Here is a 24,200-nt window from a genome sequence, read left to right as displayed (position 1 = left end):
GCATGGTGGTGCAACTTAGGATATTCAGTTTTTATTTCTGACAAAAATAATGGAATTGACAATGGATAAAGCCATAGAATGAAAGCAGCTCACCACTGAACACTATTGGTTCAATAATACACTAGAGATTCAAATATTTTACAGAAGGTATCTACTAATGAGTAATATCTTAAACATATTTTCATTTCTACAAATTGTAATCTGTACAATCAATCCTTTATCTGCTCGTATAGATATGTATAATATCGTTGACACCGTTAGTTATAATATCTTAGCTGATTCCATGTCAGGCTGTACTATATTAGTGTTTTCTAAACTTCTTCAAAAATTTATTGCCTTGGATGTTCCATGCAGAGTATTCACAGGGGCTAATTCTTCAGTCACTTTACACTTGCCACTGACTCCACAAATAAGCAACAGTATCTGTTGCTGAGCAACTGAGCAGTATCAATTAACATCTGTTGGTTGATCAGTAGCCATGGAAACCACTCAAAATCATTTGCTTTGTTTTTCAATTGACTGTTATGTTGCTCCCAACATCCACAATTCTTTCAGCAACTGTTCTTACAAAGAGGCTAATAGTCTTAAAGGAGTTTATTTTCTCTGGACAAATTTCTTCAGCTACTTCAAACACAATTCAATTAACTCAACAACAGCAAATAGCTTCCTTTGCTTGACTAAGAAACGAGTGGCTCAGAAATTTACTTTGGTTACAGGTTCATTTCCATTTTTTACCTTGGTAAAGAAATTCTCCTCTGATGAGATATTCCATTTCAGTTTCCTAATTTTTCTTATTGTTTTCATATGAGTTGGGAATATTTCGATGGGTACTTAGTTTAGTGATGTTAATATATGTTGTATCACTTCAGTGCAACAACAGAACCACTGCATAAGGGCAGCCCTGGTGGCTCAGCGCTTTAGTGCCACCTTCGGTCCAGGGCGTGATCCTGGAGACCCAGGATCGAGTCCCACGTCAGGCTCCCTTGCATGGAGCCTGCTCCTCCCTCTGTCTGTGTCTCTGCCTCTCTCTCTCTCTTTCTGTGTCTCTCATGAATAAATAAATAAAATATAAAAAAAAAAAGAACCACTGCATAACAAAGACAATGCTTTATCAATGCTATCATATGATCATACGGTTGCATTTGAAAGACCACAGCATTAACACTCTGTCACTGTGATTGGTAGTACACTGAACAACAACGAGAAGTAATAGTCTCTGTCATGGCTACACAACTTTTCACTGTAGTGCATAAACAACCATAGGTAATATGTAAACAGATGAGCATGGCTATATTCTAATAAAAATTTATTTGTGTGCACTGCAATTTTAATACAACTTTCATGTGTCATGAAATATTCTTTTGATTTTATTTCAACCATTTCAAAATGTAAAATCCATTCCTCATTCATTGGCCCAACCAAATGCACTCATTACTTTTACAGTTGCCAGTCATAGTGGGAATAAAACTTTGTATACTTGGAGAAACAAGAATTTTCCATACTGCCTCATTGTCATCACTAATGGTCATTTATAATGACACTGAGTAAGTGAATTCTAATTATATTCAATAGTCTCTAAATATTAGATAATAAGGCTAACTGATTATTTTAATTTTACTATGTCTTCAAATAAGAACCATGAGGAAACCAGCCAAGTGTTCCCAGTCATGCAGTGGAGATGGGGGTTAGGTAGCAGACAGCTTTCCCTATTAGGCCAATATAGCAGTTGCTGCTGCCCCTCTTACCCAGCAGTTAGTATGGCACTGCATATGAAACAGAGTTGTTCCATACCTCTCTTCACCAGGCACACTACTAGATTACATTCTCAGCTTGCTTTGCAAATGGTTTGTCCACATGTTGGAGTTCTAGATAATGAAATAACAGCATAATCAATGTGCAACACTTCTAGACTGACCCATCAAACCTCCCATAAGCCAATTTCCATAATCCTTCTCATTTTTCCCTTTGTTAGGAGGTAACAATATGATCTTAGAAGCCACATCCTAAAGATGATAGAGACTTCATTAACCTGGGTCCCTGAATGACTAAGTGGAATAGATTATCTTCTACTTTACACTAACCTAGAATAACTCAGGACTGTTTTGTGAGCAAGAAAAGAAATTTTTAACTTTTTAAGCAATTATAAATGTTGTGGCCTTTTTTTGTGGTCATTTTTTTATAGCAATTACTACTACTCTATTATTATGTAATAGAGGATATAGGCAAAGAAGAGGTTGCATTTTCTCTCTATCCTCTTTCCAGACAAAACTCCCAGCCCTCTTATCTCTCTACAATGCCTGCACCACTTCTGACTTCACTGTCATCATCCCACCTCTAGTTTCTCCTTAAACCTGTTGTATGGAAGTACTGAATCACTAAATTATACACCCAAAACTAAAATTACATTGTATGTTAACTAACTGGAATTTAAATAAAGACTTAAAGAGAAAAAAAACAGACAATAATTCTATGCTTTCCTGTCTTACAAAAATTGAGTGAGCCTTATCTAGTTTCATCATTACATATAAAATGGCATAATAACCACTTAATCCTGTAGTCTTAGTCTTCTTAACTGACAACACCAATAATATAAAACCATGGATATCAATATTTTGCAAAATAAAGTAAGTTAGAATTGACTGAATTATCAGAAATGCTTAGTACATCTGCCGATATAGTTCTACCTAGGACAGGCAGGTCTATTATATGAGATGGTTTTGGCAACCAATATTTATGCTTTTTATTAAAATGAAAGGCTTGAAGAAAGGCATGCTGCTTCTGTAATTTCAGGAATGTTTAATCTTTTGCCAACAATAACACTGACATTTAATTATACCTGTTATCTGCTATATCTATCATGATCCTAATCATAGAAATGAACAAAATAAGAGATTCCTTAACTATTGCCTGCATCATCTCTATATGTATCTAATCTCAACTAGGTCTTCAATTTAACTTTGCATTCCTTAAATTCAGCTGACAACCTATCTTATTTCCTATGATAGCTCTTCCAGAACTTTTCTATTTTTCTTAAGGGTCCAACCCCAATCCTGCATTTCTCATTTTCAGCAGCTTTGTTACTGAGAAGATGCAGACCATCCTAATGTGTTCACTCAAACTCTTTACCTTTCTTGTATCTCTATCTCCATCTCTATGTTCCTCCTTATTTCACAGAGCAGAGAAATAACTTGCCTGTATCTCTCTGAAGACTTATCATCTGCCTTCTAACTCTAGATACCCACCGATCCTTATCGTTGATTCAATTTATTTTCACTTCCTCCAGATTTTCTCTCTCAAACTTTCTCATTTTTCCAGTACATAAAATCTTTTTATTCTTCTGTATTAATTTATTTTTCTCAGTCTAAAGCAAAGTTCTATATATCCATAAGGACTAAAGAAAAAAAAGATAAAGGAAATCTCCCTTGAGGGTTCTCCATGTTATTCCATCTTTCTCTTCCTCTCTCTCTTTTTTTGACTAACATAGTTCTAAAAGAATATATTTTCTGCTTTCTTTCTTTCTCTAGCCACTGGTCTCTTAGTTTTTCTTAATCTAGATTTATGAGGAAATGAGCTGGATATTGTCAGCCGAAGATAGGCTAAGATAGCCATGGAAATAGAAGAGCAAAGGTAAGACCAAAGGACACGTTTGGAGGGAAATATACTTGCTGGGTGATAGAACTGTACACTTGTCGGGGAAGACTAGGGAAAAGAACTGGGAAAGTAGAATATAAAAGGGTGAAGAGGGCTCTGAATATAAATATCTATATAGAATATTCAATCATTTCACTGTAGTTATTTTTAAGAAAACAAATATGTTACAGCCTCTAAAGCCACCAAAATATAGAATACACTTTAAATTCAGGAAAATGGGCAAGGGACCTTAGCTACTGTTCTCAGTCACATCCCCTTGTTTCCTTTGACACCTTTCACTTATTTCTTGCTATTATATTCTTCTGCCTTTAGACCAAATTTAATTATCAATGTCCTTATCACATGACAATTAATAGCTTTCTTCACCACTATCAGAACTGATGCCTTCATGTTATATTTCACATAATATATGAAAGCCGGTGAAGAGAAATCTGAGTGTGTAAATAAGCCACTGATAAAGGATATTCCAGCTAAAAGAATGAGAAGTAATCGCTTACCATCACTTCTAATATTTCCTATGGGCTTTTTGAGTTATGATTCTTTCACAAGGTTATGGTGACTATAATAGGGAACTTACTGAACCAATTGTTTGGCCTTACAAAAGATATGCTCTTTTAGAAATTATATATAATATGATTCATATGAATTAATATATATATTCCTTCTGAACCTTGTCATAGAGTTATGGTGTGTAATGGTGTTTTGGGTGCCTGCTGAAGCAAAGTCCATGGGCTGAACTGGTATGTACTTAACTATCCACAGCAATTGAAAGTTGACACTTACTGGTTGCTATGTTCTAGATACTGTTCTATATGCTTTATATTTATGAACTTGTTTAATTCTTAAAATAAGAAAGGCGGCTTTCAGAGTAGGGTTTGAACTAAAATGGAAGAGGCTGTATTGCCTAGGCAGGTGAGTACCTGGTCCAGGCTCATACCATCACACAGTATGGGCTTTTCCTGGGTTACTAAAATCTGCCACATATATACAGCCCATCAAAAGCCTGTTAAATTCAGTGATAGTGTGCAGACAACAGAGGCAAGGAGTGTTTTCCAAAAAATGATTTAAGGACAAGTGACCTGAGAAAAGATGTTATATGTTTCTTTTTTTTTTTTATTTTTTTTAATTTATTTATGATAGTCACAGAGAGAGAGAGAGAGGCAGAGGCACAGGCGGAGGGAGAAGCAGGCTCCATGCACCGGGAGCCTGATGTGGGATTCGATCCCGGGTCTCCGGGATCGCGCCCTGGGCCAAATGCAGGCGCCAAACCGCTGCGCCACCCAGGGATCCCTGTTATATGTTTCTAATAACAAACAAATGTGCATGGGTCAATTTCTGGTTTTTCAGATTGGAAAACAGATGGAATTTCTCTGTAATAGCCAAACAGAAATTAGATTGTTTTTCTGGATGGAAGGATAGGGCCAAGATTATTTATGCACTGGTAATTACAGAGGGACAGATGGACAGCAACAGGGAATCAGTCTCATAGATGTCAGGGAATTCAGGGGAACAAAAGAACAGAGAAGAGAGGGGCAGAGACCGAAGAGGAGTGATTCTAGCAGATATTTCTATATATTTCTACTGATACTTCCATTTGTTTATAGGTCTTATTTTTCAGAACTTAATTTAAACTTTTATTTCTTAAAATTTTCATCCCTGGTTCATAAGAAAGATGCTATTATTCTGCATAGGATTAAGCTATGCTGATTACAGTATCATTTCAATAATCTACGAGCTATATTAGCACTTCATTGGCTATAAGGAAATACCCAGGACAAGCTATATTACTCCGTTCTTAGGTCTTTGATATACTGGCATTTCCTCTGAGATAATAGAGTACTAGTTATCAGCAGATCCAGGTCCAATCAAAGACAATATTTGGTCAGAAAGATTTCAGTTTAATAAACAAGAATACCATAATAAACAAGAATACCAATACTTACTGGGGTTAACCTGTAGTAAGCAAGACCTATTAACTTCTTTATTAAGTAGACATACACTATGTTTATGTTAAAGGATAGGTGTAGATTCCTCTCTAGTCCCATTACTCAAGACAGGTCATGGAAAGTAAAACAGACTTAAGTGGAAAAAGCTGCGTGTACGTAGAGCTGAAGGTTGATCTAACTATGAAGGATGGAATTACCACAATTTCTTCCCATGGTATCTTTCCAAAAAGTTAAGCATTTTTTTTTCTACTCCATCAATTTTTCCAAGGCTAGTACAGAAATACTTCACGAATCAGAATACAGACTCGACTGGAATAGTTTTGAGTTTTTCTGATTGAGGCTTATTTGTTACAGGATACAAGATTTGAAACCTCACTAGCAATTAACTCAGATAAAATACTTAATATAGGCAAATTTAATTGAAATGTCTTTTTGCTTACTTTTAAAAATATAAAATGTAAAATATTTGCTGGGGTGCATTTACCTCTCACTTAACAGACATTGTTACTCAAAATAGCCAGGAAAAAAAAATTCAGTAAAATTTGGAATCTACCTAAATACTAATAATTTTAAAAGGAATAAATAAAAATAGTTGTATGTACTTATCAGAACATACAGTTTTCTAGAATGACCTAATCTCCATGACAGACATGTAGATTAGCCTGCACTGACCTCAACATTTCAGACATTTGGTAAGACCTTTATCTCCATTTCACTTATATAGCTCAGTGCTGTATATTAAAGTGGGGAAATAATTTATTTCTTCAACATTTCCAAGAGAATTTTTTGTGCCATAATTTTCTTTGATAGGTTAACAGAAAGGAAAAAAATGAATAAACCAAGTATGGATTCATGAAATGTATGTAAATGTGTCTTGAATAATGAAAATTCACAAATGCTGAAAGATGTCCCCTATATCGTGTAAAGTAAAATAAAATACAATTTATGTGATGAGAATCTCCCAACCTTGCTATTCCCTTGAGTAAATGGAAAAGGCTGAAGAGATTTCTGAAAGGACATTATAAAAATAAATCTATTTATGCATCTCTTCAAGCACACTGTAGAGTTGTTCTACTCCACCTCATTCTCACACCTGTTTGGGAAGATATGTCCTGGCAGTGTTTCTAGGAGCTAATATCATTCCTAACCACATACAAATTGAATTCCAGCTTCATAGCATCAGATCTCTGGGGAATAAAATCTAGCCACATACAAAGAACACAAACTGTTCTTTAACAAGATGGCAGGTATTTGGCACATGATTTGGGTTTTGTTTAAACAAGCTGATTAGTAGTATCACGTTGGCAAGTTCATTGTTCATAATCATTCTATTTCATTTGCCTATAAAAAGTAGAAGCACATATTCTGTTTTATAAGCCTGGTATGAATCAATAGGGATTTTTTTTTTCTTTTTCTCTCAAGTGAATACTGCACAGTTAAAAACAAAAGGGGAGTGGATAATTTAGGAGCAAAAGATTTTAAAGCCCACCAACATTGCTGTAAGGAAAAGGTTTCTGCTAACAATTACCCCATTAACCACACTCAAACTTTTGTGGAAAACAAAACAAAAAGACACACCAGTAAATCTCACTCTATTTTCTGCATAAAATCCACATAGATAAATGGACACATCTAGAATAATTATTTTTTTTCATTTTTACATTTTTTAAACTTAAATTCAATTTGGATAATTACTTTTATTTTATTTTATTTTTTGGATAATTACATTTATTTATTTATTTATTTGGATAATTACTTTTATTTTTTTATTTTTTTTTTAATTTTTATTTATTTATGATAGTCACAGAGAGAGAGAGAGGGGCAGAGACACAGGCAGAGGGAGAAGCAGGCTCCATGCACCGGGAGCCCGACGTGGGATTCGATCCCGGGTCTCCAGGATCGCGCCCTGGGCCAAAGGCAGGCGCCAAACCGCTGCGCCACCCAGGGATCCCTATTTATTTGGATAATTACTTTTAAATATCACTTTCAAATCCTTCTTGCCAAGGAGCCTTAGTACTTCCTCAGGACAATCAACACATTTAGGTATTTTTGAAAAGCAGTAAGTTATTTAAACTCACTTGATGACTAGGTGTTTGACAACTGAATATTAAGATTCATACATTATTAATACAAATAATGTTATTTCTATTTTCATAGAGGCAGAGCTGTGAGAAATCTATTTTCTATATCCTCTTACTCATTCCTTTCTAACCCAACACAAAGATTCTTAAAACATCCCCAACTACTTGGTGCACTTTATTTTCCCATTTGTGTTTTCAGTTCTAACGTCTACTACTGTTTTTAGGATCACTATTTATTATCCCTCTTATTCCAAGTATGAGAAGCAGAACAGTACAGTGCTTAGAGACATGAGTGCTTGAGTACCAGGCAGTGCTAAGTTTAAGGCCATACACTTCAAGTTAGCCTCTCATACCCCAAGTAACCTCACCTAGTACCTATTTTGCTTGGTTCTGAGGCTCCAGCAGGATAATGCACGTAAGTTTTTAGAACAGTGTTCACAAAATGAACATATCTTTCTATTAGCAAATAATTAATATTAGTTGCCACTGTGATTTCTATTTTTTATTATTTTCCTTTCCTTACCTTCTTCTGGCCTTGTACAAATTCAGTCTATAAATATATTAAATCAATTCCCTTTTTAGAAAAAACAGGTTCTCCCTCTGTTTACTTCTATACTATTTTTTTCCTTCTCATCTACAACTTCTTGAAAGAATATGCTAGACATCTTGTCATCACATTTTCATTTCATTTATTCCTGAACACATTGGTTTCGGTTTAGTATCTCAACCCTAGCTCTTTTTTTTTTTAGAGTGCAATCTTATCTACTCATGTGCTTCTAGCCAGAACCCTTGCTAGAACTGCAGACTCATCTTCTGGCTATACACTGCTACCTGGATTTTCTAGCTAGCACATCAGACTCAGTAAATCCGAATCAAAACATCCCCTTAGTTTTCAGATTTGCCTTGTCTCTTGTATTGCCCATTCCAGTTTCTGGAACCACTATCATTCATTTGATAATATTAAAATAATAAGTATTATATTAATACAAACTATGGCATCAATAACTAAAACTATATGATTACTAACATTATCTGATGAAGAGCAGGATTAAGTAACTTGCCCAGGGTCACACAGCTAGTAAGTAGTAAAACCAGTGTCCTGCCTTTGGAGCCTAACATTTAACCACTGTACTATAATGACTTCAGCATGGAAGCCAGAAAGATGAAAGTCACCTTTAACTTCACAATTCACTTCACTTCTTTTATTAAGTCAGTACCAAATTTTGCTCATTTTAGCTCATCTACACATAATAAATAAATCGCTCCAGATTTTCATTTTATCTCACCTATATATGATTGCCACATTCTTTGCTTCCAGTCTTTTCCAATCTATCCACCCTAATCCTGTCAGAAGGATCTAATATTAAATTCTTTTTTTTAAGATTTCTTTTTTTAATAAATTTATTTTTTATTGGTGTTCAATTTACCAACATACAGAATAACACCCAGTGCTCATCCTGTCAAGTGCCCCTCTCAGTGCCTGTCACCCATTCACCCCCACCCCCCGCCCACCTCCCTTTCTACCACCCCTACTTCGATTCCCAGAGTTAGGAGTCTTTATGTTCTGTCTCCCTTTCTGATATTTCCCACACATTTCTTCTCCCTTCCCTTATATTCCCTCTCACTATTATTTATATTCCCCAAATGAATGAGACCATATAATGTTTGTCCTTCTCCGATTGACTTATTTCACTCAGCATAATACCCTCCAGTTCCATCCATGTAGAAGCAAATGGTGGGTATTTGTCGTTTCTAATGGCTGAGGAATATTCCATTGTATACATAGACCACATCTTCTTTATCCATTCCTCTTTCGATGGACACCGAGGCTCCTTCCACAGTTTGGCTATTGTGGACATTGCTGCTAGAAACATCGGGGTGCAGGTGTCCCAGCGTTTCACTGCATCTGTATCTTTGGGGTAAATCCCCAACAGTACAATTGCTGGGTCATAGGGCAGTTCTATTTTTAACTCTTTGAGGAACCTCTACAGTTTTCCAGAGTGGCTGTACCAGTTTCCATTCCCACCAACAGTGTAAGAGGTTTCCCTTTTCTCCACATCCTCTCCAACATTTGTTATTTCCTGTCTTGTTAATTTTCCGCATTCTCACTGGTGTGAGGTGGTATCTCATTGTGGTTTTGATTTGTATTTCCCTGATGGCAAGAGATGCGGAGCATTTTCTCATGTGCATGTTGGCCATGTCTATGTCTTCCTCTGTGAGATTTCTGTTCATGTCTTTTGCCCATTTCATGATTGGATTGTTTGTTTCTTTGGTGTTGAGTTTAATAAGTTCTTTATAGATCTTGGATACTAGCCCTTTATCTGATACGTCATTTGCAAATATCTTCTCCCATTCTGTAGGTTGTCTTTTAGTTTTGTTGACTGTATCCTTTGCTGTGCAAAAGCTTCTTATCTTGATGAAGTCCCAATAGTTCATTTTTGCTTTTGTTTCTTTTGCCTTCGTGGATGTATCTTGCAAGAAGTTACTGTAGCCGAGTTCAAAAAGGGTGTTGCCTGTGTTCTCCTCTAGGATTTTGATGGAATCTTGTCTCACATTTAGATCTTTCATCCATTTTGAGTTTATCTTTGTGTCTGGTGAAAGAGAGTGGTCTAGTTTCATTCTTCTGCATGTGGATGTCCAATTTTCCCAGCACCATTTATTGAAGAGACTGTCTTTTTTTCCAGTGGATAGTCTTTCCTGCTTTGTCGAATATTAGTTGACCATAGAGTTGAGGGTCCACTTCTGGGTTCTCTATTCTGTTCCATTGATCTCTGTGTCTGTTTTTGTGCCAGTACCACACTGTCTTGATGACCACAGCTTTGTAGTACAACCTGAAATCTGGCATTGTGATGCCCCCAGCTATGGTTTTCTTTTTTAAAATTCCCCTGGCTATTCGGGGTCATTTCTGATTCCACACAAATCTTAAAATAATTTGTTCTAACTCTCTGAAGAAAGTCCATGCTATTTTGATAGGGATTGCATTAAACGTGTAAATTGCCCTGGGTAACATTGACATTTTCACAATATTAATTCTGCCAATCCATGAGCATGGAATATTTTTCCATCTCTTTGTGTCTTCCTCAATTTCTTTCAGAAGTGTTCTATAATTTTTAGGGTATAGATCCTTTACTTCTTTGGTTAGTTTTATTCCTAGGTATCTTCTGCTTTTGGGTGCAATTGTAAATGGGATTGACTCCTTAATTTCTTTCTTCAGTCTCAGTGTATAGAAATGCCACTGATTTCTGGGCATTGATTTTGTATCCTGCCACGCTACCAAATTGCTGTATGAGTTCTAGCAATCTTGGGATGGAGGCTTTTGGGTTTTCTATGTAGAGTATCATGTCATTGGCAAAGAGGGAGAGTTTGACTTCTTCTTTGCCAATTTGAATGCCTTTAATGTCTTTTTGTTGTCTGATTGCTGAGGCTAGGACTTAATATTAAATTCTGATGAGTTACTTCCCTGCTTCAATAACTCCCAATAACTTGGAGGATCAAAACTAAGTTCCACTATGCAAACAATGCCTACCTTTTCAATGCCGACCCTTGTTGCTTTTATCCCCACATATAATGCTCCAGGAGAATAGGGATCACAAATTGAGTCTAGGCTGTGTCAGGGCTGAAATTTAGTCATGTGTGATAACCTATCAGAGTCTATTGACCAGGGGACTTTAGAACTCTCTGGGAAAATTAAAACTTAGGGGAAAAAAATAAAAATAAGAGATAAATCAAGAACTGACCAAAAAAATGGGCTAAGATATTAGGAGTTGGGGTAAATTTGAAAGATAACATCATGAGTTAAATTTTGGAAATATTAAATTTGAAGTAGCCAGTGGCAAATTCATATGGCAATCTACAACAAAGAGACTTGCATTAGTAACAAATCCCTAGATTTCAGAGGTAAGAAGCTGTTTTAAAGATAGCACATTGACCATCTCTTCAACTGTTCTCTGGTACATCAGTACCTATGGTAATTGAAGAAACTAAAACACTAGCTAAACAGTATTTCTTGGAGTTCTCTAATAAGTGTAAATCAAAGGAAAGAAAGTCCCCTTCTACTACCACAGACCGCTTCTCGTTTGGTAGTTGGTATCTGTGGAACTGCCTGGTGGAACAGTAATTGAGCTCTCTGCATCTGGAAGAAATGTGGCAATTCATGGGGAATTGTTAAGTCTGAAAAAGCAGCCACTGGTAACACATATCTGTTGGAGCAGCAATGAAATGCTGTAGCATGAAATGCTGCCAGGTCACCCGCCGCCCAGCAGAGAGCCTGCCCTGCCCAACAGGGCAAACACAGCACTTACTTGGAACAAAGTTTTTATACATACATTTGAGATAATATTGACTAATCTCAAATATAACTAGGCTGCTGGGAAGTGGGGAAGCCATAACCAATTACACCCCTCTGGGGTCTGGGAGCCTAGGGCACCTGGTATAAAGAAGGAAGAAAAAGCAGAGTTTTGTGGGTTTTTTTGTTTGTTTGTTTTTTTTTTTTTTTTGCGAGAGAGAGCACAAGTGGGGGTAAGGAGCAGAAGGAGAGGGTGAAGCAGACTCCCCATTGAGCAAGTAGCCTGATGTGGGGCTTGATCCTAGGACCCTGGGATCATGACCTGAGCTGAAGGCAGATTCTTCACTGACTGAGACACCCAGGCACCCCAAGAAGCAGAATTTAAGTGTCACTGCTAAATTATTATTGGTTATCAATAAGCTTATGGAGACTAAGAAAATTAAAATTATAAACAGAAATATTAAATACTTAGTAATTGCTCAAATACACTTGACCTGCTTACTGTTCTAATCTTTATCTGTGTTGGAATTATCTTATAGCATATGTTGCTTTGAAGGTGATGGTTATCTTACCTAAAAGAACGGTTAGTATGTAGTCAGCATCTAAAAATGATTTTTTTATTCAACTGGGTTAAAAGTACAATTAATTTAACTTATTAAGAAATTCAAATTCAGAAAACTCATTTATTTATTCATCCTTTCTTTTATTCATTCAAAAACATTCATTGACTGCTAGGTACTAGACTAGGTTCTAAAAATGTAACAGTATAAAAGATACAATTTTGCTCTTAAAGAGTGCACAGTGATAGAAAACAGGAATGGTGACTGCTAATTTGGGGCACTTACTCTAGACAGACATTGTTAGTGTCTACAAATTGATCGTCTCATTTAATTACCACAAAGTAATGATGGAACGTGCATTATTCTCCCCATTGTGTAAGAAATGTTCATTCAAAGATTCAAGTGATTTGCCCAAGTCACACAGCTAGGAAATCACAGAGCCAGGATTTCAGTGTCAGGGTCTAGGTTAGGTTAATGCTAGCATTCCTCAACCTTCCATCATTTAGTTATGACATTGACAATTTTTTTGTCATTTTCAGGTACTATTTCCATTTTAAAAATTTGCTTGGATTTTGCTGCATCAATAATGTCTATGAAATTCTTAGTTTGAATTGTTACTTATTTTTTATAATTACACTAAAGTACAGATATTTCTCTCAAAATAAAAAGTATGTCCTCATATGATCCCAAATTATCTTGAGTGTCACTTTATATGGACACAGTCTGGGTATACACTGCTCTATGGCATGTTACCTGACATGAAATCAGAAGGTCAAAGTGAAGCCAGGTGGTGACAGCCATAAATCCTGTTCTTGTCTGCTATCATTGTGAGAAATATAATGGTTACAATCTCTCTTAACCCTTCACCATGGTCCAAAGCCACTGCCGAACAAAACTAAGAGGTAACCATGACCCATTCCAGGGAGTGATCCCCACTACTGCCATCCAACATCACCACTGAGGTTTAGCCTAAAGTGTGTAGGTTCATGACACAAAGTCCAAAATGCTAGAAGCCACCTGATCTCATTTCAGTCTGTCTCTTGCTGTTATTGCTTTGTTTTGTTTATGTGTTTGTTTGGAGATAGGGGTAGTCATGGTTCTGGTGTCTATTTGAACAGACTGGGAAAGTTGAGACAAAAGGGTTCTACTGTAAGAAGAGCAGGGATTAAAAACAACAACAACAATAGTGATTATACAAACATATTTGCTTCCAGAATTACCTCTAAACCTTAAACTATCCTATTAAGAAATTCATCTTCTTCAAGGCCTCATTTAACCAGGATCTCCAATTCTGAGTTATTTCACATAGATCATTTTTGTGATAATTAGAAACAGCTGCATTAAGGAAAGACTAATTTTTAAAGATTTAATTACTTTGATTAAAATCCTTCTGAAAACATTAATCCTTTATGTGTCTCAAGTATACTAATCCTTGCCCCATCTTTTCCATTGACATAACAGAGTATAATCCAAATTTCTTCCCCATAGAAATGGTCACATGTGATTTGTGTCTGGATACCTCCCCATACTCCTCTCATACTACTCTTCCCAGCACTCACCATAGTCCAAGCACACTGAACTTCTTACTATTCTTCATGCATGTTAAGCTCATTCATGTTTCAAGATCTTTACACTCACTGTTCCTTCTGCCTAGAACATTTTTATCGGTTCTTCCCATTGCCCTTAGCCATTCAAGACTCACCTCAAACATCACGATCTCAGAGAAGCCTTCCATAATCATCCTTTGAAAGCTGTCCCCCACTCTTTTTCACATCCCTAGATTTTATTTCCTTTTGCATTAATCACAGGAACTTATCAAGTTTATTTTTTGCTTATGTGTTTGTCTCTAAATAGAATATAAATTATAGAGGAAGAGGGACTTTGTTTATCCTCTGTTCTACATCATCAGTGTCTACTTTATTCCCTGTTCTGTATCCTTACTATCTAGGACAGAGAAGACAATAATTATTAAAGAAAAAGATCACTTTGGAGAGCAGGAGATGAAATTTGTAGATTCCACATACTTTTAGCAATCTTGTGTGCTTTCTTTATTATCCTGGTATTTGATTGTCATTTGTCACTTTCAACTGTTACCAGAATGTTCTCCTTTCCTGTGGTATGGTAAGACTACACAATCCTTCATAAATACAGCTTCTTCTCTTTCTTGAACAGATTACTTACTCATTTGAAATTAGCATATTTAAGACATAGTGAATTAAATTCTTATACTTTTTAAAATGTTCTCTCAATATGAGGCTTTTGTTTGCTTATGCCCAAGTTTTTGTAATATTTAAGATGATAAGAAGACCCATTATGTTTTCTTCCTAGTAGAGCATGTGTAGTCTGCATTGGTTGATTTCTGATGCAGTCAACTCTAACTATATGAAAGGAGAGGATCATTTTGAGGATGTCATGGTGGGAAATAACACATACAATACTCATACAGATGTTCATATCCATTTGGGACACATTCTAATTCTGCAAAAGAGCATGTTAATGAATAGAACACAGCTTGTCCCATCTGAGTAGTGAAAGTATTTGCTGAAGATGGCAACTGGACATCACTGCATGTGAAAAAGCTGTGTGGGAAGCAGCTAGGTGGTAAAAACAAAACGAAACGAAATAAGAAGGTCTAGCAATCCATAGATTATCACTAGACTTTACCCAGAAGAGATGCTAATGGAACTGATTTTCTAATATATCTAAAACCATGCGGGTTAGTTCAAACTATTAGTTTAAAATACATCATTATTTCCCTAAATGAATAATGAGATATGGATCCGCTACATATCACCCATGCCCAAATAAGGAAACTACCTGCATATTTGTATTAACTTAGCTTTCATCACATCTAAATGTATACTTTGTTTGTTTGAATGACACTACTGTGAGACTTTTCCAAATACTAGAGTATATAGGGTTTGTTAGCAAACCTTAATGATCTGGTCATCACTGGAACAATTTTGTCCCCAAAATCTGGCCCCTGAATCTAACACAAGGCCAAGTTATGGTGACCCATCTAAGCTATGCAAATGAAGTTTTTGTTCCTAAAACAAAACTTACAATGGACTAAAACTTAGAATGTATTCTACACAATTCAATCACAGTGGGTTTTTTTTCACTTTATGAAAAAAAGTCAAAGTTAAGACAAAATGAAAACAATTTCATCTAAATACATGTTGCAAAAAATCTGAAATATCTTAAAAAGAGTAAATATGCTTTCCATCTCCAATTGATGCATATAAATAATAAAGACAATGCTTCATATTGAAAGCTGAAACTTTTGAAAGTGTTATTGCCAAGCTAGAATTCAAGATAAATTAAATACCATTATATACCATTTTGTCTGGCAAGTAATAATTGAATTCACAATCACTGGGTGGATATTGGCAAGTCTTCTGCATACCTGTTATTACATATTATGATGAAATTTAAATATTCTGAGTATTTGGCAAGTCATCTGCTTTGAAGCTATGTTGATTATCAAAGTCTAGAGCAACATATCAATATATATTGTTCTTTTCTACTAAGAAAATGTTACAATATATAAACTACTGGTTACCAGCAACTGTTTTTTTTTTCCAGCAACTGGTTTTGCAAAATAAAAATAAAAAATACAGACTCCTCCACTCTCAGTCAGGTAGGATGAATGCTGACATTTTTGCTTTTTCACAGGCAAAGAGCTGAAGAACGCCTGTCTTGTGAGACATATGTATTGACCTCAAAGAGTGAAATGCAGGGTACTATTTGCTCAGGTGAAAAAATACAAAGCTTTGTGTGTTGTTCAGTGATCAAACAAAGAAAAGTCCAAAGAATGTACTCCATGTGTGACTTTCAGAACTCAACTATTGTATTTACAATATTAAGCGGTGAGGTAAAACACCACAGTTATTAAGGCAAATTATATTATTTATTATCCATAATAAATAGAAGGTTTTACAAATAAGAGCTTTTAATAATTTTTGTGTTTAGTCAGAAAAACCAGGAATGATTTCTTCTATAACTAAATTTAGCCATTTAGGACAGCTATGAGGGAAATAATCTACTAAATTGAACAAATGAATTTGACAAATTATTATTTTTTGGTTTTTTTGTTTGTTTTTTAAAAGATTTTATTTATTTATTCAAGAGAGGCAGAGAGAGAGAGAGAGAGAGAGAGAGAGAGAGAGAGAAAGGCAGAGACACAGGCAGAAGCAGGCTCCATGCAGGGAGCCTGACATGGGACTGGATCCAGGGTCTTCAGGATCACGCTCTGGGCTGAAGGCAGCACCAAACCACTGAGTCACAGGGGCCACCAACAAATTATTTTTGTTACAAACCTTCTAATTACAGAAGCTAATATTCTACATTTTGGATAGCCTTTAGATGACTAAAAATGGTCTTCATATCCTATCATGTATATCTGATCAGGATGTCATCGTCAAATTAGTTGCAAAGTACCTATTACATACTTGCTAAGTGATGGGTGAAAGATCCAAACTCTGATCAAAGAAATTACAATAGTGATGCTTTAATCTCAGGATAAATCACCCCCATGTGTATCTTTAAAGATTTCTGCAATAGCAAACTAGTAATTTTATCTTTCACAGGTCTTAGTTTTCTTACTTATAAAATCAGGATAGTAAGACAGATTTTTCACCACCAAACTCTGTTTAAGTATGAAAATTCTGATCATGTAATAACCAATTTCAAGAGTCCTGAGGCTGAGGAGATCATGAGTAATGGAGCTGGAGTTTGAGACGGGAATGTGGAATATGGGGTTTTAATAAATAGGTAGGTGGGGAGCACATTCCAGGGAAATGGAATTGGGCAAGTACGGGTTAGAAGAGAGGTAACATAATAGTATCAGAAGTCTAGTGATGGATGGACTTGCTCGAGGGGAGACATAGTAAGAAATGTAGCAGGAGAGAAAGCTGAGTGTATCCTGGGCCACTGGTAGAATGGTCTGATTGTCCAGCTGGGGCTTCAGATTTTATTATAGAGGCAGGAATATTTTCTAAGGCAAAGGCAACTTTTTAAAAATATGTTTCATAGAGATTTATGAGACTGAGCTATATGGGTACTTGAGTAGGGATAAGTCCAATTAGAAAGCCATAAGTAGGGATGCCTGGGTGGCTCAGTGGTTGACCATCTACCTTCGGCTCAGGTCGTGATCCTGGGTGGTGGGATCAAGTCCCACATCAGGCTCCCCGCAGGGAGCCTACCTATCCCTCTGTCTGTGTCTCTGCCTCTCTCCCTGTCTCATGAATAAATAAAATATTAAAAAAAAGAAAGCCATAAGTACATAGGACTAGGTGTATAAGGTGCATCATTCAGGTGGTTTCAGGTGGAAGTGTAAAGGAAGGCAAAGAAGTGTTACACCATGCACATGGTCTCCAAATCAGCTTAGTTAGAAGGTGGAGATCAGTTTTGCATGCATCTTTCGAGAAAAATCTGTCCATATTTTCATTGTGCAGGTAGATGCTTTACATCTCAGCAGAAATGTAGGTTTAGGAAAGGCCATATTCTGGTTAAGTGTGTGACACAAAAATGATCAATAATTATATTTTCTGGAAACTTTCTTGTCCTCATAATTAAGGATTGCATTCATGGGCTGCCACTACCCACGAACCCCACAGTTGTTCACCAGCAATAAAACACATAAAATAGTGAACTGGGGCAGCATTTCTGAACCCAGTAGGGTGACAAAAATTTTCCTCACATACATTTATATGATTATAATGAACTACAGAATTACTTAGCCCTAATAATTTTTAAAGGATGAGAATAATATTTGCAACACAAATAAAGTAATTTTTATAACAGTCTCAAAAAGGAGCAAAAGGGAAGTACGAAAAGCTAGGGAAGCATATGAATAACTAGCCTGCAGAAGGTTGCAAAATGTGGATTTGGCTAGAGTCTAAAAGGTTCTCTTAGCATTCAAACAAAATTTTCATCAAAGTTCTCATGGATTTATTTAATCCTCAACACCTATACTATATTTGGTTGGCTAGTGCAAATTTGCAATTAAATTGTGAGAATGGTTCTTAGCATGTTACCTCTGGGGTCTTTTTTCCTTACTTAGTTCCCACAAGAAGATGAAAAATATTAAGAACCGGAATCACCCGGTACTACTTGTGCCAGACACACTATGTAGATCCCATGGCAGGTATATTTAATGAGGGAATTAATTGCTGCCTCAGTTTTAATTTGGCCTTTCCCAGTGTCCAATATGTTTCTCTCAGATGAACTGGTCCACAGGGACCTTCAAAAAGTCAGGGTGTGTGAAGAAAAGGAACAGGAAAAATTTCAGCATTATGACAGTTTCCTACAAGCTTTATTTTTTATAGTCATGTCAATTAACTTCCATGGTTTAAATTAAGCAGAGCATAGGCACCTTAATTAATCAAAAAATTCCCCTCAATATCAACTCACACAAATGCTACCATTCCACCGTGGAGTAACATATTTCTGCATTGTCCTACATATGGTCCAAATTAGCACCTGCATAGTTCAGTTATTAAATGAAAAACAGCTCTTTACTTGACCTATGGAGTTCTTGTATACAAGAACCTATCCAACAGCATTATGTCTTCCCTTATCAGATGTGTGTGGTATGACATAATGAATGTAACACTTCAGTGCAATTGGCAAGATTTCAATTCCCAAGCATGGGGTCACATTTCCAGTTCATTGTTTTGGAAGCAGACGTTATGCATTGGGTAGCTAATGGTGAAGCTCTGCATTTTTTTTCCCCTCAGAGATCTCAAATCAAATCTAAGAAACTAGTAACCTAAATTTAATAAGAGTCTGAAAACTCATTTGCTGAACAAGAGCTTCTTAGAACAAGTGATGAAAACTCCAGAGAAATGTTAGGTGAATGTGTGGGGCCAGCCCAGAAGTCTCTTTTATCTGAAAAATCTTAAAGGACAATAAGCATTACAGAATGTTTAATTTTGGTCGGGTGAATAAGTTTCCTGTTTGTTACCTTAATAAAGCAACATTCAGACCCACATTTTAAATAATTTTATAATATATTTTAAATTAAAAAATAAATGTACAAATAATACAAAGCAGTATCATTGTGCATTTATGTGAACTTCAGTATTTTACCATTTCTATTTATTTTTCAAAAAAACTTCTAGACTTTAAATTGGGACAAATATACACATATGTCTAAAAGGCTTCAACAGCAGTCAAAGTCAGCTTCAATAGAAGAGAAACAGAGTTTTATGACTGCATAAATTGACATAACAGAATTTATAGAAAGGTGCTTATCTATTTACTAAGAAAAAGAAAAGCATGAAAGTGGTTGTAATAAGAGCTTTTAATGATGCAAAAGACTAGCAGTTCTGGTAAATATTCGCTAAACCTTATCCACTGGGTAAAAAATAAGAAAAATGGAATTCATTTCAACAGAAATATTGAAATAAATCAATATTATCTATTTCGATAATATTAATGACTTCCTGATTCTGAAGAACTAAACTAGCATATAATAGTCAGAAAGCTTTAAACAAGATATCTCCACATAAATGACAGAAATAAGACAAACAAAAAAAGTCTTCGATGCCTTCCAACAATGAACAATAGTCATGTATGCCTAGAAACTCACATTCTGATTAATCAGTTGTAGAACAGAAAAGGTATAATCATTTTGGCAAAGATTCAGAATGGACAACAACAATTAACAAGGATGTTATCTAGCTCCCATACAGGACTATACTGGAATCAACTGGGACTCCAGTTTAGAGAATGAAATTTAAAAATAAATAGACTTATGAAATTCTATGTTAAAAAAGATGGACTTACCTGCCAAATATTAAGATACTAGACACTTCTTGACACTTAAAGAAGAAAGTTTGAGAATTCAAAAAAGGAAATGCACTAGATTTCCATGATAACACAAAAGTTCTTTAAACAAATGATTACTGAGCATCAGCTATGGATAAGGCACTGTATAAATAGTACATAAACTCAATATCTCACACATTTTGTGCTATTCCAATTTTCCAAAAACTAAAATTAAAAAAAAATCTAAAATACTCATTTTAAGCAGGTAAGCAGTAAGCACATGGAACTCATTAACTTTAAAAGTTAAGCTAAAAATACAAACCTATTCAGGCGATCTTTCATTAAATTTAATGTTGATAAACGTATTAGATAACTGGAAAGAAGGTAGAGACTTTTAGGTATACTTGCAAGTTTTATGTTATAAAATCAATATCAGTTTCCCCTATTAAACATCTCTGGATAAGGCAGAATCAGAAAATAATAGTTTGAAAAACCAAGGGGAAAGCGTGTAGGACTTCTGCTTTTATGGAAATCTAGGTACTAGGCACTTACTCAGAAGCATGAAGACCTATAGAGATTAAAGAATTGAATGATATAAATATTAATTTGTCAGTATGGAGGTAAATGTATTGAGACACTCTCTGAGATATTTTCCACCTCTGCGAATTTGTAAATAATAGTTTATAGAGGATTCACATTTACATTGCATTCTTCTCACCACCATCACCATTATCAGCCTATAGAACAGCAAATTTGCTCTGATACTATCTTTGAGATAGGTGTTATATTGGAGGAGAAAGAATTTGACAAAATCTATGGAATGATGAAGACAAGTGGGCTGAATGAGAGGTAATTCACACCCTCTAAATTAGTAGCCCTCAGGATGCTGAAGGATGAACAACATAGTGAGGGCTCTCCAGCGGAGGACTTCAGGGCTCTGTGTTTGGTACCAATCTGTTCAACATTCTTATCAACAACTGGGATGATGACAGAGTCATTTTTGATGGCAGGCTTCAAGAGCTAAGAGAATGGCGTGGGATGACAAAAATAAGATTAGAGGGATGCCAATAAGCCAGAACTGATAGGGAGAAACTTTAAAAATGAAATCTAAAAAAAAAAGAAAAAAAAGAAAGAAAAGAAATCTAGATGGTAGGCATAAAATGCTGCTTTAAGGTCTTAAATAAAGGATGGGGAAGATCTTGCCAAAAAGCAGTGAAAATGTGACCTTTGAGAAATGGACTTAAGCTTCTAACTCTCAGTTCCCTCATCCATGTGATGGAGGTAATACTAAGGTGGTTACAAGAATAAATGTGCTCCAAATATAGAATACACAGTGTTTAGCATTTGGTAAGGGCTCAATAAATTTTAGCTACTGTTCTTCTTATTAAATTTTTTGTAGAGGATAATTAGAATCTGCCAAATATCTCACTGTAACTCTATGACAAACTATCAAGATAAAACACGACAAATATCAAGCCCTGTTCAATAGAACATACTACTTCTCTCCTAGTCATTAAAATTGTATGACTTGTAAGAATACAGAATGTTAGTAGTATTTCAGATCTTTCAATGTGAAAGAGGTCAGCCAAATTTTGGGAGTGGAAACATGGACTTTGCAGTGCGACTGACCAGCTCTGTTACTACCTACCAGTTTGATTTGGGGCATGGTACTCCAGGTCCGTGCCTTGGTTTTTATCATCTGTAAAATGGGAATGGTAAGATTAGCTAAACTACAGGGTTGTTGGGAGGAAAGATCTCATAGATAAAATGGGCAAAAAGCTCTAAGCACATGTCTGGCTCACAAGAAATGCTCAATTAAGTATTAGCTATCATTATCATGAAGGATCATCTCAATTAAACAATTCAAACTGAAAGAGAACTGAAAGGCCTTGGGCAATAGTTTGCATTTCTTCGAATTAATCCTTGGTTTTAAACACATAGAAGCCAGAAATAAGAGAGAAAATATGTATTCTGAAAGCAATTAAATGACCTTAAACTTTTATTATCTATAAGATAAGAAATTGCAATGAATCATTCCAATGTTCACAGCTCATATTAGATATTTTATTGACAAAAGATTGAATTAGTTCCACATTTTGATGAGCTTATGATTAATACTATTGAGTAAAATGCATATTTCCTTTTATCAGGAACCCAAATCTTAAAACAAGGGACTAGATCTATCAAGTTGGGTTCTCTGTCCAGTTCTCCAAAGATCATTCCACCCTGAAGTCAGTCATTTACAACTCTATATATTTCAGTCACCAAAGACACAAAAAGATGTTAGGAAGAGGGAATCAGAACCAATACATTTTCAAGGGCAAGTCAACATATTCACTCTGTAAGCTCACAAATCAAAGTAAAATAAAGTAAAAGTATAGCCAGAAAAATTGAGTGTTTTAAGGAGCTTAAGGATTATTGGACCTGAAAAGTGATAATGCTCATTTCCCCTAATTTTCTCTGCAATTAAGCAAGAAGAAAATGAGGAAGTTGGATAGACTAAAATTCGATACGAGATATATTTAATATCCCTAACTATCCTTCATATATTTGGAGTAAACAAAGGATACAAACAATTTGAAAATTACCTTTTTCAAGGCAAGCAAGACAACTTGCTTCCACTTTTAAATTGGTGTGTTTTAAATGAAAACTGGATCCATGTGTTTCTCAAACTTTCATACTTACATATTTAAAACTCATTTTGAAATGATTTGAATATCTTCTTTTTTTAAAGATTTCATTTATTAATGAGAGAGAGAGAGAGAGAGGCAGAGATACAGGCAGAGGGAGAAGCAGGCTTGTTGCAAGGAGCCCAATGTGGAACTCGATCCCGGATCCTGGGATCATGCCCTGAGCTGAAGGCAGGCACTCAACCACCAAGCCACCCGGGCATCCCATGATTTGAGTATCTTTTAAAAATTTCATCAGTGACTGAGAATGTGGGGTAAATGTCTAGGAAAATAAGCTCCATTTCCTTTCCTCCCTACTTTCCAACAATGTCCCCAAACAAATCAAATTCATGGAGCTGAATATTTTTAAAAAGCATTTTCTAAGCACAATAATGAGATTCATATCTTTAAAATGAAAAATAAAACCTTCAAAAATCAACCTGCTGCTTGTGATAGAACTAAGGGACCAGCTTGTTGGATAGTAGTTGCCACTGAAGGATTAATATGGCTTCCTCTGTGTTCTATAATCTCTGTTCAGGAAATTTTGCTAAATAGAATGTTAAATAAAAATTTATGTCTGTGTCTCAGAATTTGATTAAAGAGTTGACAGTGAAGATAATACTTGACAAGTGTTCCTACATTCTAAAGAGGGAGGCTAGACAATAGGATTTACTGGGTAGCTGGACAGATTCCTCCCTCTACCAAACTGTCCTCCACCCTAGGCCAAGAGAAGGCTGAAAAGTTATGAGGAGTTCTGGTGGGTCAAGTTTTCAGGTGGAAGGTTTGAGGACTGACCTTTCCTCTTGCTTAGATAAGCAGACTGCTTACTGGGAGAAGGGGAACTCAGCCCCAACAATAATAGATAATATTAAGTAGTATGTGCCAGGCATTGTTCTAAACACTTCATACATCTTTAGTTTTTATGTCTAAGTGGAGAGTACAATTCCAAGTTTATAAATGAAAAGCTGAGATATTTATATATATATATATATATATATATATATATACACTCTACTAGACTATATATATATATATATAGTCTAGTAGAGTGTATAGTTAAAGAAATTGAATTGAAGTAGCAAAGAGATTAGCCAGAAAGCATCACTTGTATCAGGACCTTGTATAAAGGGTATTCCCATGGTTGGGGTGAATAGGGGGAGGTCCTCCAAAGAGCTCACTGGTATAATCTGTGAGGGAGATAATTTTTTGACACCATTCATAACCAAAATAATTAG

At 35.6% G+C, this 24,200-nt stretch overlaps 1 protein-coding gene across 18 annotated transcripts in view; it reads right to left on the bottom strand.

Annotated features, from left to right (window-relative positions):
- Positions 1–24,200, bottom strand: part of CFAP299 (cilia and flagella associated protein 299) — a 625,333-nt gene that overhangs the window by 277,695 nt on the left and 323,438 nt on the right. For 11 of the 18 annotated variants that reach the window (XM_077882640.1, XM_077882642.1, XM_077882647.1 and 8 more), the window contains one exon: positions 21,945–21,995. The exons of the other annotated variants lie outside the window; for them this stretch is intronic. In XM_077882640.1, the coding sequence (XP_077738766.1) occupies positions 21,945–21,995 (51 nt within the window). The remainder of the gene's footprint in view (positions 1–21,944; positions 21,996–24,200) is intronic. 18 annotated transcript variants of the gene reach the window in all.

The sequence above is a fragment of the Canis aureus genome, chromosome 33 (assembly GCF_053574225.1).
Source record: "Canis aureus isolate CA01 chromosome 33, VMU_Caureus_v.1.0, whole genome shotgun sequence".
Classification (NCBI taxonomy): domain Eukaryota; kingdom Metazoa; phylum Chordata; class Mammalia; order Carnivora; family Canidae; genus Canis; species Canis aureus.
This window is presented reverse-complemented; position numbering and strand designations above follow the sequence as displayed.